The sequence below is a fragment of the Zalophus californianus genome, chromosome 7 (genome assembly GCF_009762305.2).
Source record: "Zalophus californianus isolate mZalCal1 chromosome 7, mZalCal1.pri.v2, whole genome shotgun sequence".
In the NCBI taxonomy this organism is placed as follows: domain Eukaryota; kingdom Metazoa; phylum Chordata; class Mammalia; order Carnivora; family Otariidae; genus Zalophus; species Zalophus californianus.
The window spans coordinates 35,477,164-35,494,925 of record NC_045601.1 but is presented as its reverse complement, the minus strand read 5'-3'; the positions used below and the strand labels follow the sequence as shown (position 1 = coordinate 35,494,925).

Genomic DNA, 17,762 nt, shown 5'->3' with positions numbered 1-17,762 from the left:
AGTCATTAAGCATCTGCCTTTGGGATCAAGCCCCACATTGGGCTCCCTGCTCGGGGGGAGCCCACTTCTCCCTCTGCCACTCCCCCTGCTTATGTCTCTTTTCTTGCTGTCTCCCTCTCTGACAAATAAATAAATAAAATCTTAAGAAAAAAAAAACAACCCAGGGAATACTACTCAAAATGCACAAGTTCCTTGTTATTTTTAATTGTTTAAAAAAACAATTTCAAAGGTTTGAAAGGAAACCTAAATATTTAACACAAGTTAAATGGCAAATTAAACTACAATAAAAATTCATCTATTTTACAGGTCTTTATAACAAATAGAAAGAAAATATTTAGGGAAAAAAGCATGCATTTATTAGATGAATGAATTGGGAAAAAAACAAAAAATTGTGTATGTGCTGTGATTATAACTATTAGGAATAATTTATGGACAGGAGAGAAGAAATATGAACACACACACAAAAATAATATGAGACGATTATCAGTTTGGTTGTAAGTGACTGAAACTGAACCAAACTAGCTTAGGCAAAAGGAGAAATGCACTGATTTGCAGAATCAAAGGAAATGCTGAATAATCAAACCATAAATATGCAAGGAAGAAACGTTCTCATAAACAGTTGAGTGAAAAACAAAATTCAGAGGCACCTGGGTGGCTCAGTTGGTTAAGCATCTGACTTCAGCTTAGGTCATGATCCCGGGGTCCTGGGATGAAGCCTTGTGTCAGGCTCCCCTGCTGAGCATTCACCTCAGCTTCTCCCTCTCCCTCTACCCTTCGCCCTGTTCGTGCTCTCTCTCTCTCTCTCTCCCTCAAATAAACAAATAAAATCTTTTTAAAAAATTCAACTGAGTAAATTTAAAAGTACTTATTGGCTTTATTCAACAATGCATGAATCAGGCAGCATCCAACCTAGTAGAAATAAAGGAACTCCAAGGAGCTGTACAAAATGAAAGACTTATATAGACCAAAGGAAGCAAGAACAAGGAAGTTACACTAGGCAAAAAGTGGGTTGGTTAGTGCCAAGTCTATGAGGCAGATTACCTAATGCTGATCAGAGGATTCCTGGTTGACTGGTTTAAGAATTCATTTCCCGAAGAGCCAGAAGCTGTAAAGTCTTGGTTTGGTGACACAAAGCTTACGATAAGCAAGTTCATTTTAGGCCTGGTGTCTTGTTTTTAACAGCTGGAACCAGGGACTTTTAAACAAGGCAGGAAATCTCCAGGTCCTCTCTAACACCCTTTTACTGCTTTCTCCACAAGGCAGAAAAGATGAATGCCACAAGCTCTCTCATTTTACATCTCATACACTGTTGGTGGGAATGCAAACTGGTGCAGCCACTCTGGAAAACTGTATGGAGGTTCCTCAAAAAACTAAAAATAGAAATACCCTATGATCCAGGAACCACACAACTGGGCATCTCCCCCCAAAAATACAAAAACACTAATTCAAAGGAATACATACACCCCTATGTTTACTGCAGCACTATTTACAAATTATGGAAGTAGCCCAAGTGTCCATCGATAGATGAATGGATAAAGACAGACAGACACACACACACACACACACACACACACACACACACAGAAATATTATTCAGCCATAAAAAAGAGAGAAATCTTGCCATTTGCAACAACATGGATAGAGCTAGAGAGTATAATGCTAGGTGAAATAAGTCAGAGAAAGACAAATACAATATGATTTCACTCATATGTGGAATATAAGAAACAAAACAGATGAACATAGGGGAAAGGAAGGAAAAATAAGATGAAAACAGAGAGAAAGGCAAATCATAAAAAAGACTCTTAACTAGAGAACAAACTGAGGGTTATCAGAGGGTAGGTGGGTAGGAGGATGGATGAAATAGGTGATGGGGATTAAAGAGTACACTTCTGATGAAAAATATAAAATAAAATGATTAAAAAATAAAAACATTTAGATCTTAAAAGAAATCCTAGAGTAGGGCTTTTATTTTTCTAATGTAGCTAAGCTACCCACCCCCTGGATAAAGGAGGGCAGGACAGCTTGGCTGAAAGTTACTCCAAGACGACATACAATGAAGAGGTATAGTTTACCAATGCAAAATCTGGATGCTGCTACGGGAATAAGAATAGACGCTGGGCCTCCACAAACAACTGCCTACTTTAGGATCCAAGATAATACGATATTTATAACCTAAATAAAAGCAGAAAATTATCTTTGAAACATGTTGAGCGTTTTGATATTGTGATTTATAAAAAATATAACTTTCATCCCTGTTTCCGACACAGAGCTTCTAAAACCCTTAGAATTTCCTAAGTTGTTAAGAGTAATAAAGGTATCTCGATATTCATAAAAATCCCCTCTCAACCACACCTGAGCTGATGTTAATGAGGTCACCTTTGGAAAACTCCTCAAGATGGGGGCTGGTTGCCAGGAAAACCAACCACGTGAGTGGAGGGTTAAGCTTTCAGTCACCCACCGCTGCACCTCCAGGAAAGGGAGAAGGGCTAGAGGTTGAATTAATCACCCAATGTCAATGATTCAACCAACCATGCCTCTGTAATGGATATTCCATAAGAACCCAAAAGGACTATGTTCAGAGTTTCCAGGTTGTTGAGCATGTAAAGATTCAGGGTGAATGGCAAGCCCAAAGAACATGGAAGATCCTTGCTCGTTTCTCCACACCTTGACCTATGCTTCTCTTCCATCTTGCTGTTCTTGAATTATATCCTTTTATAATAAATTGGTAATCTAGTAAGTAAAATGTTTCTCTGAGTTTTGTGAGCCATTCTAGCAAATTAAACAAACACAAGGAAGAAGCTGAGGGAAACTCCCATCTGTGGGTGGTTGGTCAAAAGCAAAGCTAACAACCTGGACTTGCGTTGGTATCTGAAGGGGAAGTGGAGACAGTCATATTGGACTGAGGCTTCAAGCTGTGGGATCTGACGTTATCTCCAGGTAGACAGTGTCAGAACTGAGTTAACTGCTTGGTGTTGTTGAAAGAAACACACATGGGAACTCGTGTTCGAATCAGAAGCAGTCTAGATCATTCCAAGCAAGACGCAGAGAATGCAGAGAAAAACCTCCTTTTACAGTTAGTTTGGGCAACAGGTAACCCAGATTTAGCATTTCCGGGAGTTGGTATTGAGGGGATGAGGTTCAAGAAGAAAATCATTATGCCTGTATTAGTGTGGTGGTATTGATGTTTTTCAATAAATAAATGGAAATGTCATTTAATTATTTAAAATCTGATGAGAGTTCTTAAAATAAAAGTGAACTTCAGCTATAATAAAAAATGCAGTGATTACTTCCTTTCACTTTTCACTGGTAAATAGAGTGCTTTAAAACTAGAACAAGTCTACTGATACAAAAAAAATTTACACTACCACATAAAGCCACTGATCTCTAATGGAAAAGAAAAACTACTCTATATGAAAAAAATCTCTTTCCCATAAGTTACATTCTTATTTTATTGTGAATAGGCATGAGAAAAGAGCATGCTTAAAAAAAAAAAGAACAATTCATGTGATTCTCTGATACACCTTCCACAAATCATATAAGCTTAAGAGTTTTGAAAATATTTCCACAGCAACCAATTTCAGTGCTGTAAATTGAAGAGTATACATTCAGGTATTAAACAAACTTATAAAGACAAACATCTCGTTTTGAAAATGGAATATATTTCCTACTGAAATGGACATAGAGAAATGCAGAAATAATAACGTGGTTCCATGATAGGAAAAAATATTTCATAAATCACTCACACATAATAAGTAAAAGTGCAACGTATACTCCTATTTCTTCTGATCCTGGTAAGAGTCCTGCGCACAGAGCAGCTGACGGGAAACGACGCATATTCCCAAGCCTCTATGGTAACACTAAATGAAATAATAGTAACATGGTTTCAGAAACTAAACCATACTTACCATGTAGCTCTCAATCATATAAAATTAACTAAAATATAAAACATAAAAATCAATAAAATATAATTTTATTTTTATATGTCTTAGTATTTGTATCAAATGGCACTATTATACAAAAGGCACCTGACAATGCACACAAACTAATCTTCATTTAATTACATCATAAATGGAGGATCAGGAAAGGAGTCCACGTATTCATTTTAAGTTCTATTTTCTTGGGGTGCCGGGGTGGCTCAGTCGGTTGGGCGTCTGACTCTTGGTTTCAGCAGGGGTCACGGTCGCCAGATCATCATGGTCTCTGGGTTGTGGGATAGAGTCCAAGTCTGGCTCAGCGGGGAGTCGGCTTCCCCCTCCCACTCCCTCTGCCCTACCCCCCACTGGCACTCTCTCCCTCCCTCTCTCTCAAATGAATAAATAAATAAATCTTTTTTAAAAAGTAAGTTCTATCTCCTTATACAACCTACATAATTACAAATTCATAAATGTTTAATAAGCTCAGAGATAAACTATTATCTCCCAGACCAATATACATTTATTTTCAGGAAAGATCCCACAACTCACCCTCAGTGGTCACTGTATTGCATTTTTTACAACTGCATGATTTCTTTAGGTTTACTGAGGCATAAGATCCTATTTACCAAAAATACTACCATATTTTAAAGACTATTTTAAAACATGTAAGATACTAAACATATTTTTGGATAGTGAAAAAGTACACAATTCACCAGTTAGAAGAGTTTTGGGCACTGACAGTCACTTTAATTCCAAAACCTTTTCTTTTCTCTCCCTTTCCTTCTTCCTGTCCTTCCCCAGAAGTCCTCTGGCAAAAGACAGCAGTCAGGGAAATACCACAAAAGCAGCCTTTAACAGAAATAATGAGACTAATGCTGGGAAAAAACGAAGGTGAGTTTTGCTATTATTTGAAAAGTTAATGCGTGACAAGAAAAATCTTAAGTGTTTGATGACCCTGTTCATTCCAAACCATGAAATTGCTTGAGCCACACACAGCAAATTACCAACCGTGATAAGTGTAAGGGATTCTGCAGATGTATCATGCCTACACAGTACAGCCCAAAGTGAACAGTCCACGAATGTTGAGCACTAGAAAGCAGAGGGGTGGGTGGATGAAAGGAAGGAATGGAAAATACCACACAGGCAGTATGGAGTCACACCACCCAGGCCCAGGTATTGGGAGGTTCTATCTTCAAGGGATCCAGTATAGCAAAGTGGTTAACCACACTGATTACTCACACTTCCCAAGTACAAATTTTGACTATGTAGTTTTAGTTTTTTGGTTTTTTTTTTTTTTTAGTTGTATGACCTTGAGCGAGTTGCTTAATCTCTGCCTGCATTTCCCTGTATGAAAAATTTGTATATATTAATCTGTTAGGGCTGCCATCACAAAATACTACAGACTAGGTAACTTAGAGGACAAATTTTGTTTTCTTGCAGTTCCGAAGGCTTGAAGTCCAAGATCAAGGTGCTGGCAAGGTTTTCCTGAGGCTTCTCTCGTGACTAGCAGAGGGCTGCCTCCTCTCTATGTCCTCACATGGCCTTTTTCCTCTGTGCAGGCACCCTTGCTGTCTCTTTCTCTTCTTATAAGGACGCTGGTCCTTTTGAATTAGGGCCCCACCCCGAAGATTTCATTTAAACTTAATTACCTCTTTAAAGGTTCTATCTCCAAATACAGTCACATTAGGGATTAGGGCTTCAACATATGAATCTGGTGGGGGGGCACATAATTCAGTCTGTAAGAGTGTATAACAATAACATCTACCTCAGACGGTAGTGAAGATTAAATGTATTCATTTACATAAAGTGTCTAGCACATGGGAAGTGCTATATAAGTGCTTACTATTAGGCTAAGCTCCATTAAATTTCCATTTCTAACAAGTACCCACAAATCACAGCATCAGGTGGATTAAAAACAGACATTTATAGTCTGTCTTTAAGAGATCCTGTATTGGAATGGTGATATCTTTGAGAAAAATGTAGGACACATCTTGCTGGAAACATTTATCTCAATTCAAAACGTGGGTGGTTAATATAGAAATGTCAGTGGTTCCTAACCAGGAGCAAAACCAATATATAGGTTTGATTTTCTCACATTCCCAGTGGGACACAAAGGCTTTTTGTGTCTCAGGATTATGTGCTGATAAAGAATGGGGAAAGAATGTTTATGAGGAAGCAGACAAAAGCAGCCTGGCTCCCATGTATCCACACTTGGCAGCTGTAATGTAGTTTGGGTTATACCAATAATTTCCAATTATTTTACCTGTGGTCAATTCCCAAGCTGGAAAACCATGATGAGAACATCAGGTTAATTTAAACAGACTCAAGTACTCGTGTGAACGCCAAAATCTAGCACCAAACAAAATAAACATTAGGCTTACATTAATACGTAATTTTTTTCTCTTGTTCGTTTTTCAATCTCCCTGCATGATCCTGGCTGGAACGCCGTGTACCACAAACATGATGGATGCAAAAGAAAATGGTGGGTAGCAGCAAGGACAAGGGTAGAAAAAATTACAGCAAGAACAGGACGCTAAAAGCAAAGACTGCTAGGTAACTTAATAGCCCAAGCGTTAAAGCAGGAAGAGAGCTGGGTGATGAAGCTTCCCCTGGGAACTGATTCACCAATGTTCCCAGTTTTTTTTTAATGAATTTAACATAATCTTCTAATTGTGAAAATCAGATCTATCACACCCCTACCTCAAATCCTTTAATGTCATCAGGTTGCCTCCAAGATAAAGTCCATGCTCTCTGGCACAGGACCCAAAGGTTTCATGGTCTAGCCCCAACACCCAGCCACATTCCCCTCTGGTGCCTTCCAACACCGTGATAGCACTTCTTACTGCTTTATTTCGAGGCCCTTCACAGGCTGCTCTCCCTGCCTTTCTAAGCCCTCTTTGGCTCTCTCTTCACCCTATGAATTCCTACACATCCTTAGATCTCAATGCTTCTTGGTAAATTCCTTCCTAAGTAAACTCCATTCATTCACCCACCTCCACATGAGTAAGAGGCCTCCTTCGGTGCGTTCCCACAATGCCAAAACCTAACACTATTACCAAATTTATCACACTGTCACTCTGTAAATATTTAAGCCACTCCCCTGCTCTTCATCTGGAAATTCCGAAGGTAAGATTTAACACAACTGCCCCTTCATCTAGGATGCTTTTCCCAACTTCTCCAGGGTACAGCCAGTCCCTGCCCCCCTGCCCCACCCCCATCTGTTTTTCAGCACTTCATGCCAAAGTGAGTTGTAACATTTATCAACAAGTCCATTTCCCTCAAAAGACTGAAGCTGCTGGAAGGCAGTCGAAACAGAAAGAACCTAACACAGTGCCTGGCATACACTCGTGGTTTAACACCTTTGTTGTTAAATATGAATGATGCATGATTAGTTACTAGAACCTGCTATTTGACAAATTTGCTTGAGGTTTCTTAGACTAGGCTTTACGCTGAAGTTCACCATAACCATTTTTTTAAAGAATTTAACAGTTTAATTAAATTAGATTTTATATTTTAAAAAAATAATCTACATTCTGGTAAGTTTTGACAGAGATTTCCTGTCAAAATATATCCCTTAAAACTAGTATGTATATTATACTTCAGACAAGACTTAGGAAGTTTTCTGATCAGCCAGAATTACAGTGCGTAAATAAGGAACAACTTGTAACTTCTGCCCAATGGCAGGAGCACGCAGCAGGAGCACCAGAGTAAGAAAACACTTTTGTTTCCCGGGGGTAAAAGGCTGGAGCCAAACACAATGGTACAACAGAAACAACAAAACGAGAAAAATGGTTTACAGGATTTATCTTGACTCTTTGGGAAAGAAAATAAAATATTACAAGCCTTCACTCGAAGTGGCACCATGCCGTCATGCAATCCAAAAGCATTTTAAAATCTGCCCACGATGTTTTCTAGTAAACATTTCCGAAAGAGCCTGAGACTTGATTTATGCGCGTGAAAGGGAATTAGAGTATACCTCTTACATTTTACAATTCACATTAAAACTGTCATAATGCCTTGAAAGTATGTGGGGGGAAAATAAGAGTGGAGTTCCTATTTTTTTCTGACTTTAGTAAGCGGCCAAATGGTATAATCTTTGGCTAGTCTCAAAAAAAAAAAAAAAAGATTCTCAGTTCTCAACTTTCTACGTGTCCATTTCCTAAGGCAATCCATTAAAAAAACAAAAAACAATTTTTTTTTAATTTTCTTCCTTTCTCCATATTTTATTACATACCAACTCAGTGCAGTCTACAAGAAACTATGTGTGGATGGGTGGATGAACACATACACATATACATGTATTTTTATATATTCTAAAGAAGAGAAAGTTAACAGGAAAAGAACTTCAAAAATAGTAAAGCTTATTACTCAGGGAAGCTAACATATAAAGGAGAGAAAACCAATATGGAAAGGTGCCTAAGGGTGAGGACCCTGTTGTTTGGAACTGAAATGGATAATTTTAAAATGACTAAGTTTTCAACAGATACATGTGCACAAATTTACCTTCAACCATAATTGAAAAATAAGTATATTCAGTCATGATACCTAAAACAGAATCATGCAGGGGAAAAGTAACAAGCAGACTTGTTTTTAAATTCTCAGGGCTTTTAAATTCCCATGGGATTGAGTCCCATCTCAGGTTCCTTGCTCAGCTCTCCCTCTGCCTGATGCTCCCCCAGCTTGTGCTCTCACTCTCTCTCTGTCAAATAAAATAAAATCGTTAAAAATAAATAAATAAATTCTCAGGATGGCAAAGGCCCAAAAAACCTAACTTTAACGTTCCCTGTCTTGGTAAACATTACAGTTCAAACCCGGTGCTTAGGCAGCACCTCTCAACCTTCCCTCCCACTAATCTATCCGCAAGCCCCATCATTCCTATCCACTTCTCTCCCTCCTTACCCTCAACAGGTACCATCCCTCACTTAGATTCAAAAGATGTCCTCCTAAATGCTCTCACCAAAATCCAGATGGTTCCTTCCAAACTATTTTTTGCACTGTGCTCCGAGTGATCCTTATAAAATGAAAATCCGATCATGACTTTCTTGGGATTTGGTTCCAATTTTTTTTATAATAAAATCCCCACAATTACTGATAGCCAAGCTCCTCTTCCCAGTCTCCTCTCCAAGTGTGGTGGACTTCTGTCAGTTGCTATAATACACCACATTCTCTCCAGTCGCCATGCAGATTGTGCTCTTTGCCTAGAATCTTCCCCTCAGGTTCCTTCACATCAAGAATTCCCGTTCACTCCCGTTCACTCTTTTGTTCTTAGCAAGAAGAACTTAGCCTCCTCCAAGGCAAGGACAATCTTCCTAAAGAGACATTCCATTAGCTCCTTTGCAGTACTTTACAAACAGGATTACTTACTTACAAGTATCTGTTTAAACTCTGTCTACTCTAGACTGTAAGGACCAAAAGGTTCATGCTGAAAAGGATCATGTCCTCAGTCCCTAAAGCATGCTATAGTGAAGGTGCTCGACATATCTTCAAGGATTCATTGAGGGGCACCTGGGTGGCTCAGTCATTAATCGTCTGCCTTCGGCTCAGGTCATGATCCCAGGGTCCTGGAATCCAGCCCCACATCGGGCTCCCTGCTCTGTGGGAAGCCTGCTTCTCCCTCTCCCACTGCCCCTGCTTGTGTTCCCTCTCTCGCTGTGTCTCTCTCTGTCAAATAAATAAATAAAATCTTAAAAAAAAAAGTGTACTTCCTATACACTCCAAGGAAGAAACCCTTTAAGGATTCATTGAAAATGTCCTCCCAAATCTTGGAAGAAGAAGCAGACCTAATGAGGAAGTCTCATCTTAGGGTCCAGCAATGAGACAGTTGTAAAAAAAAAAAAAATTCCTAAATCTTGAGGTAGAAAAGTAGCATAGAGAGGTGGCTAGTCCTAAAACACTATCCAGTAGTAAAGTGAAAAACAAAGGATATAAAAATTATAAAATTCTACCTATGCTTGTTATTTATTAAAGAATTTATCATTTATTTGTGGTACCTGGGTGGCAGAGTCAGTTAAGTGTCCGTGGTCTCAGTTTGGCTCATGATCTCAAGCTGGTGAGATCAAGCCCCATGACCAGCTCCACACTCAACAGAGAGTCTACTTTTGATTCTCTCTCCCTTTCCCTCTACCCCTCCACCTCCCCACCCCGGGCCTACCCCCTCTCAAATAAATAAATAAATCTTTAAAGAAAATTATCATATACTTTATATCCTGACAGTTTCTAGCTAAATGTACATATAGTTAGTATTTAAAAAATGATTGTTTTTTAATGTAAAATATTAGGCCAGAATGAGATACTAGAACTTAAATTTCATTTAGGATCTTGGGATGTAAGACCAGGTCTGGAGATTCAGATTTAATGCTTAGATGGTCTTATCCTAGAGGATCATAAAGATGGCAATCTTTGAAATAATATAACTTCCTTCAGTCTGACCATGAGTAATAAACTTTTAAATTACTATCCTTTAAAATCCATTGTATTTTAATGTATAAACAAATAAACATTGTATAAACCAACCTTAACTGCTTCTAGATTTATAAAACGCATAAATGTGACACAAGGTATGATAATGAACTAATGATGTCAGGTGACATTATCAGGTGTGGCTTGTGGAATTGGTCTTTTTTTTTCATCATGATAAGTGTACTCTTTAATCCTCCCACCATCAGTTTGTTCTCTATAGTTAAGAGTCTGTTTCTTAGGGGGCACCTGGGAGGCAAGTCCCACATCAGGCTCCCTGTTCAGTGCGGAGTCTGCTTCTCCCTCTCCCACTCCCCCTGCTTGTGTTCCCTCTCTCGCTGTGTCTCTCTCTGTCAAATAAATAAAAAATCTTAAAAAAAAAAAACATTTTTTTTTCCTTTCTCACTCTCTTTCTTTTTTTTTTTTTTTTTTGGTGGAATTGTTCTCATTTTATAAAATTATAAACAAAGAAGATCCTAGTTTCCCTCAGAAAATTTTATTCAAAATATGTTTATAGTGCTTGGCATCACAGTAAACTAAAGAAGGCCAAGGTGGCTCTGGAATCAGTAAAACATTAAGGGTAACAAACATTAGGTTACTTACAAGCTAAAAAGGGTAACAGCCAAACAGGATAACAAAATAACTCTATGCCGTAATCCTCCCACATACATAGTAATAGCATGTGATTAATCACTTATAAAATTGCCTTATATCAATTGTCAAAATTGGAGATGGCTGTGTTCTATACTCCCAGCAGCTAAGTAAGTTTTCATTTCAAAGGGACAAAATAAACATGCCAGTGAGAGTCAGTAGCAGAACACTAATCTTAATATTGAGAGTTTCAGGATTCCAGGGAATGAAGGAAACAAGTAACATTAAAAAATAAGCTCCATTTTAAATATCTTTAATTATCCCTGGCTATACACTAAAAAATACTTTTAACACCAACTAGACAGAAATAAAATTGCTCTAAATACTTGAGATTTTGGGGGCACCTGGGTGGCTCAGGTCACGGTCCCAGGGTCCTGGGATCGAGCCCCACATCGGGCTCCCTGCTCAGCGGGAAGCCTGCTTCTCCCTCTCCCACTCCCCTTGCTTGTGTTCCCTCTCTGTCAAATAAATAAATAATCTTTAAAAAATAATAGATAAATAAATACTTGAGATTTTTATCTTCTTTGAAATGAGTAAAAGTAAAATTTCACACCTAATCATGTAAACGTCAAAATGAGTTATGTATTTAAATACCTCAGCATTCTTGTTTTGACTGAATTCTTCCCATTTTTCCCTCTTTTATTTCTTACTCCAACACCCTTACACATTCTCTCCCAATTTTTATTCACCCATATTTTAATGATCCCTCTTCTCTTAATTTGGATCTAAAGCTTATGTGATTACCACTTACCAGAATTTTTTCCCCCATAGATGCAGCTAAAACATAAAGTAAAATCTCATTATCTGAAGGTGGGGTAAGGTCATTCAGTGAATTATTTTAAAATCTGAATTGCAGAACACTTTTAAAAGAATAAGATTTTATACTTTGAAGTATTTTTTTCTAGCAGTAAATTTATTTAACATGTTGACTAACATAACTCCTCTAGAGAATTTTTCTCATGAATACGTATGGATGCTTTGCTATTAGCATAGGATTCATACCTGAAGTGTGAAAAAGTAAAACAATTAGTTCTCTTAGGAACCATAAATCAATGCCCTGAAACTGTAATCATCTTATTTCCTTAATGCTCCCGTTCTGTGAAGTCGTTAAAAAAAAAATAAATCACAGCCTAGCTTCCATTCCAAGGAGCCTAAATTCCAAACTATGGACAATTCCCAGTTTCAAAACAGGTCGTCATCTCAACCTGGGCTCCTGGACAGGGAGGGGCCTTCAGCCCTGCTCCTCCCACCAGGGCCCAGGGAATCTGCATTTGGGGTACTTCTTTGAGAAACCTCAGCACTCGGAAGAACTCTTGCTCTTCCTGCCCACTTAAACTAACTGGCTCCCTCCAACCCACTGGGGAGACATTTACTCTGTTCAATAAACAACACTTGGCAAAGAGCCTTCCTCTACCTAATTTGCATCCCAATATCCTTCTCTGCTTTTCCTAGGACTACATTAAAGGGCTGCTGGAGAACAGAGGCATCAATGCTCCTCTGTCCAATAACTGCCTGTTCCTCTGTCTAATTATGATAATGTTCATAACTCTAAGACTTCAGGATGTACGCTGATTTATGAGGTTATGCCACACTGACATACGAAATGCAAAATATGCATATTTTTATCATTATATCCTGGAATTGGGCTACAGAATATATATGGAATAAAAACATGTATCTTAACGAGAAGTTTGTCTAGATAGGCACATAGATAGAAAGATGAGAGAAAGAAAGAATGACAGAAAGATAGAAGCCAGGCAGAAGACAGACAGCTAGCTATTTTACTGGCTTTTATTTATTGAAATACCTCCACTCACAAGTTGTACAATCAGTTGAAGGTTTCGTATTTGTTTTTTGTTCCATGGCTGTTGTTTTTCGTTAAGTCTTGGATATAGATTTATTCAGAATTTTTTAGATATTCCATTGAGGATCACCACTGGTATGTTTTTTAATCAAATTTTATTTACATAGTGTTTTCTTTTAAAATCAAGATGCAGGCTTATTTGAAGACAAATGGGAATAATGAGTTTGTACAGGTATGTCCAAAGTACATTTGCCTTCTGTTGTTTTGTCAAGAGTAACACCAAAATAGGGAAAGTAAATATAAATAAAAATCATAGCTTCTTCATTCACCACAACATTCTGTCATAAACAAGAAACAAAAGCTATAAAAGTACCCAACAGGAAGTGATCTCTACTCCTGAAACACTGGATTGTAAATTTTTGAGTTTGAAAAATACTTTCTTTTTTTAAGTATTCTCTACCCCCAGCTTTCAAACTCACAACCCCAAAATCAAGGATCGCATGCTCTACCGCCTGAGCCAGCCAGGTGCCCCCTGAAAAATACTTCAAAAGATACTTAATCCAATCATCTCTAGTCAAACCTGGTAGTCAATTAGTATTTGAAGAGCCAAAGGGCAAGTCATTATAATAATAACTTACGTTTGTATAGATCTTTGGAGTTGGAAAAGCATATTCACATAAATTACCTTATTTGATCTTTAAAACCCTCTAAATAGTGAGTATGGTAGTGGCATCATCCACAAACTGAGGATAAGGAAACAGACCAGGTAAAGTAAATCACTCAATCAGCAAATTAGGCAAACCCCATGTTCTTTAGAGTACACCAAAAGTGCCACAACATAATAGTCAAAGACTAATCTTGGGAGTTTATAAACTGTGTGACCTTGAGCACACCACCCACCCTAGGTTACTCCATAGGATTACTGTGAGCATTATATGAAAAAGTGGGGTGCTTTCCCACTTTTTTGGTAAGACCCACAGTAAGAAATTCATTTCACGCTGTGACTCACTGCACAGAAAAAATATATATATAAATCTATTTAATTAAAAACCAAAGTTTCATGAAATAATACTTCCTCCATGGTATGCATGCCTATTTTTATTACTGTTGTTATATTCTCTTCTATTTCATGTTTTTTTTTTTTAAGCTGGCTGCTACCTACAGAACTGAATTCCACATCCACAAAAATGGGTGGTTACATGCCCTTTGAAAACTCTGAACTGATGCTTATAAAGTACTTAGTCCAGTGCTAGACCCAGTAAACACTAAAATTTTAGCTACTGAAAATAATATTTTTGAAAGTTAATGTCACTATAGGTTAAGGGGCCTAAAACATTAAAGAAGGATTTTGCCCCCCCTTGAAATGACAGCCCAGAAAAATATACACCAATGGCTTCAGATTCTGACACAGTATCAGGTTGAATCCTAATGCTCACACATTGTTGTGTCATGTCATCAGGCTTCAACAAAGAAGAGGCTAGCAAGGGGTGCCTGAGTGGCTCAGTCAGTTAAGCATCGGACTCTTGATTTTGGCTCAGGTCATGCATGATATCAGTGTTCTGATCCCCGCATGGCACTCCACGCTGGGTGTGGAGCCTTCTTAAGATTCTCTTTCTCCTTCTGCTTCTGCCCCCTCCCTCCCTTTCCTCTCTCAAAAAAAAAGAAAAAAAAAAAAAAGAAGTGGTTAAGACAGTGGGAAATGAATTTTTTTTTTTTATCAGGCCCTGATGAACAAACAGTGTTGCCACAGAAAGTAATACTAAGTAGAAGTTGTCTATTAAAAGCAAATGCTCTAAAATGGTTTGTCCTAGATAATATAATCATTTGATTACCTCAGAAAGGGGGGTAGGGGAGGTACTTTCATTTCAATCACTGTGGCCACTATTGGTAAGCTTTCCAGACTTATGAATTACTACAGTATACCTAACATAATTAAATCTTCTATTATGCTTAGCTAATTCAGTCACCATTCTGAATACCAATTAATTACTATAGTATTATAGGCATAAAAGTAAGAGACTGAGTTTAACATTTACTGATCCCAGTCATATAGTAGGAATTCATTTATAAAGTAAATCCCTGAGAGTTTATGTTAACATATGCCTCTTTCCTATAACCATGTTTAAATGCAGCAAAACAAAACTTCCAGCCAATTTAGTACTACACCTTTACTAATAATACTAAGTAATATTTGTCTCTATCTCTTCTCCCACTTGGTTTCTTCAAGGAAGAGAGACCACTAATTAAGAATTAAAATCTGTATTTTGTTTTGAACAACGAGGAAAAATTTTTATGAAATCTAGTTTTAAATTGTAAAGTTTGGAAAGCTTCCAAATTCTTAAAATTGTCCTTATGTGAAGGAGAAAAGGTTTTTTTTTCCAAATCTGGGATGAAAGATTTTATGTAAGATATACAGAGAAAAGTCATACAGAGAGAAATCCATTTTGCCAAAATAAGTCACTTGGGAGCCTTGTCAGCACTTTGTCATTATATTACTAAACTTAATTCACATACACACACACACACACACACCCCTTCCTACCAAAAGAAAAAAAAAAAAAAACATACATACACAACATATATACAATCTGCCAATTTCACAAAATATCCTACAATACACTCCCTAAGTATGAATATCTAATTTTTAGACACCAACTTCCTTATGGGCAGAGCTTAACAAAAACACACAGGACACAAGAATTTTCATTTAGCACTACAGGATTAACTTACGTGACATTTTTTAGAACATGAAACATTCTTGTCTTATGGAAATAAATACTGTAAAAGCATGTGTTAAAACAACATTCCACTTGTATGCGACACTGGGAGAGATTAAAAGATGAAAAAGAATTTTAGATAAGTAAAATAAATCAGAAGTAACTGACAATTGATAATTCAGTGGAAAATAACATTAAAAGATCATTAAATCAGGAACTCAAATATATTTAAGAAATATATGCCTTATATAAAAAAAGTAGGTTTTGTAGATGTTAATTTCATATACATCAAAAAAAGCCCATCAAAGCAACAATGTAAAGCACACTGGGAGGCAAATCCATTCACTTTCACTGGCATGTTTATTCAAATATTTCTGAATAACTTAAATGTTGGGTGCTCTTGTGGGCCACAGTGATATATTATTATAAGGACTACATAATAATTTTAAAGCTCTGTTGGTTGGAAACCCACCACCTAGTGGGTAACATTCTGGAAAAGATGGTGCTTAGCATGAAAATGTACATAATTCGGGTGCCTGGGTGGCTCAGTTGGTTAAGCGACTGCCTTCGGCTCAGGTCATGATCCTGGAGTCCCAGGATCGAGTCCCGCATCGGGCTCCCTGCTTGGTGGAGAGCCTGCTTCTCCCTCTCCCTCTGCCTGCCTCTCTGCCTGCTTGTGCTCTCTCTATCTCTGTCAAATAAATAAATAAAATCTTTAAAAAAAAAATGTACATAATTCAAAGGCATTTAAAACCTTACTTAAGTATACTTAGCAGGCTCTAAGTTAACAGCCCTTAATGAGAGTGACTACTCACACCAGCACTTATGACCAAAGATATTCACCCTGTGCAGTGAGAAAACTTCAATTCAGCAGGAAAACAGTCTTCTTAGGACTTTTCCTGAGAGTAGATTCCATAGCAGATGGCTCCCAAAGCCTTCTGAGGTCAGCATTTCCTTTCTATGAACCTAAGCCTTTTTGGAAACTAAATCCTCACTAACGGGTTTCAATGTGAACTAGTCTTTCTCACACTAAATTCTGCTTTATTGGGAGAGTGTTATCAAAAAGCCTCATAATTAAAGAGGATTCACTCACTGTTACCCATCACACCCATATCCAAGATTATAATGCATTGAGTGGTGTGCTAGAGCCAGCCTGTACCAGCTCCTGACCATCAACTGTTAAAATTTCCAGTAATTTTGTCAGCCAATTGTTATTCAACAGCCATTTTCAAAAATTAAAATTATCTAAATTTAAAGTTGAATAAATTATATCTAAAACAGAGGTATTAACTCAAAACGCATAACTTCCTAAATATTTTACTACATTTTACAATTACTATATTATCTTTATGTTCTTGAAGTTATTTACTTCTCTTGTATTTGTATGGTGGAAACACTACATAAAGATGTGCACAAAAATGGACAATCATTCAATATTTGGTAAACTTAATTAACATGAAATGAGACAAGCTCCGCCATACACATCTTACTGAATGAAAAAGCCACTAGCTCACCAGCCTCTCTAACTCTAACAGGGATCCTAATCAATCATATGAATGCACAAATCAATGTCGTTTGTCCCAACAAGGTATTGCCAAAAAGAATGTGCTAATAATTTAGACTGCCATCACCTATTTTAACACGCTCATAAGGATGTTATATTCGAGAAGCTGTCATATAGTGTTCAAGTCCATTGCCATAATGCACAGAATAGATATATCCTTTTCCTCAATGTTCACATAAAAGACAACGCTTGAGGGGTATCTGGCTGGCTCAGCTGGAAGAACATGTGACTCTTTATAAAAAAAATAAATTTAAAAAAAAGACAACGCTTGATATAGCTCTAATTCCAACAATTAATGGAGGTGTTAACTATAAATCTCCACCTCAAAGGAAACCTCTTAAGTGCTTTCAAGGCATGGCACCTGAATAAGTAACTGCTGGTAGGGCATCCTGCCCTCCATTCTCTCCTACCCTTTATTTGATCATATTTGAAGCAACATGAGATACTTTTTTTTTTTTAAGAGAGCGAGCACAAGTGATTGGGGGTGGGAGGGGCAAAAAGGGAAAGGGAAAAAGAGAGAATCTTAAACAGGCTACATGTCCAGCACTAGCCCCACGCGGAGCTTGATCTCAAGACCCTGAGATCATGACCCGAGCCAAAATCCAAAGTTGGACGCTTAACTGACTGACTGACCCAGGCACTGCAACAACATGAGA

General features: G+C 37.6%; 1 protein-coding gene across 8 annotated transcripts in view; it reads right to left on the bottom strand.

The window, feature by feature from the left end:
* Nucleotides 1-17,762, bottom strand: part of PTPRK (protein tyrosine phosphatase receptor type K) — a 553,961-nt gene that overhangs the window by 520,156 nt on the left and 16,043 nt on the right. Inside the window, exon 1 of one of the 8 annotated variants that reach the window (XM_027601760.2) lies at nt 3,744-3,859. The exons of the other annotated variants lie outside the window; for them this stretch is intronic. Within the exon in view, the coding sequence (XP_027457561.1) occupies nt 3,744-3,834 (91 nt within the window). The 5' untranslated portion in view covers nt 3,835-3,859. Of the gene's footprint in view, nt 1-3,743; nt 3,860-17,762 lie in introns of those variants that run through there. 8 annotated transcript variants of the gene reach the window in all.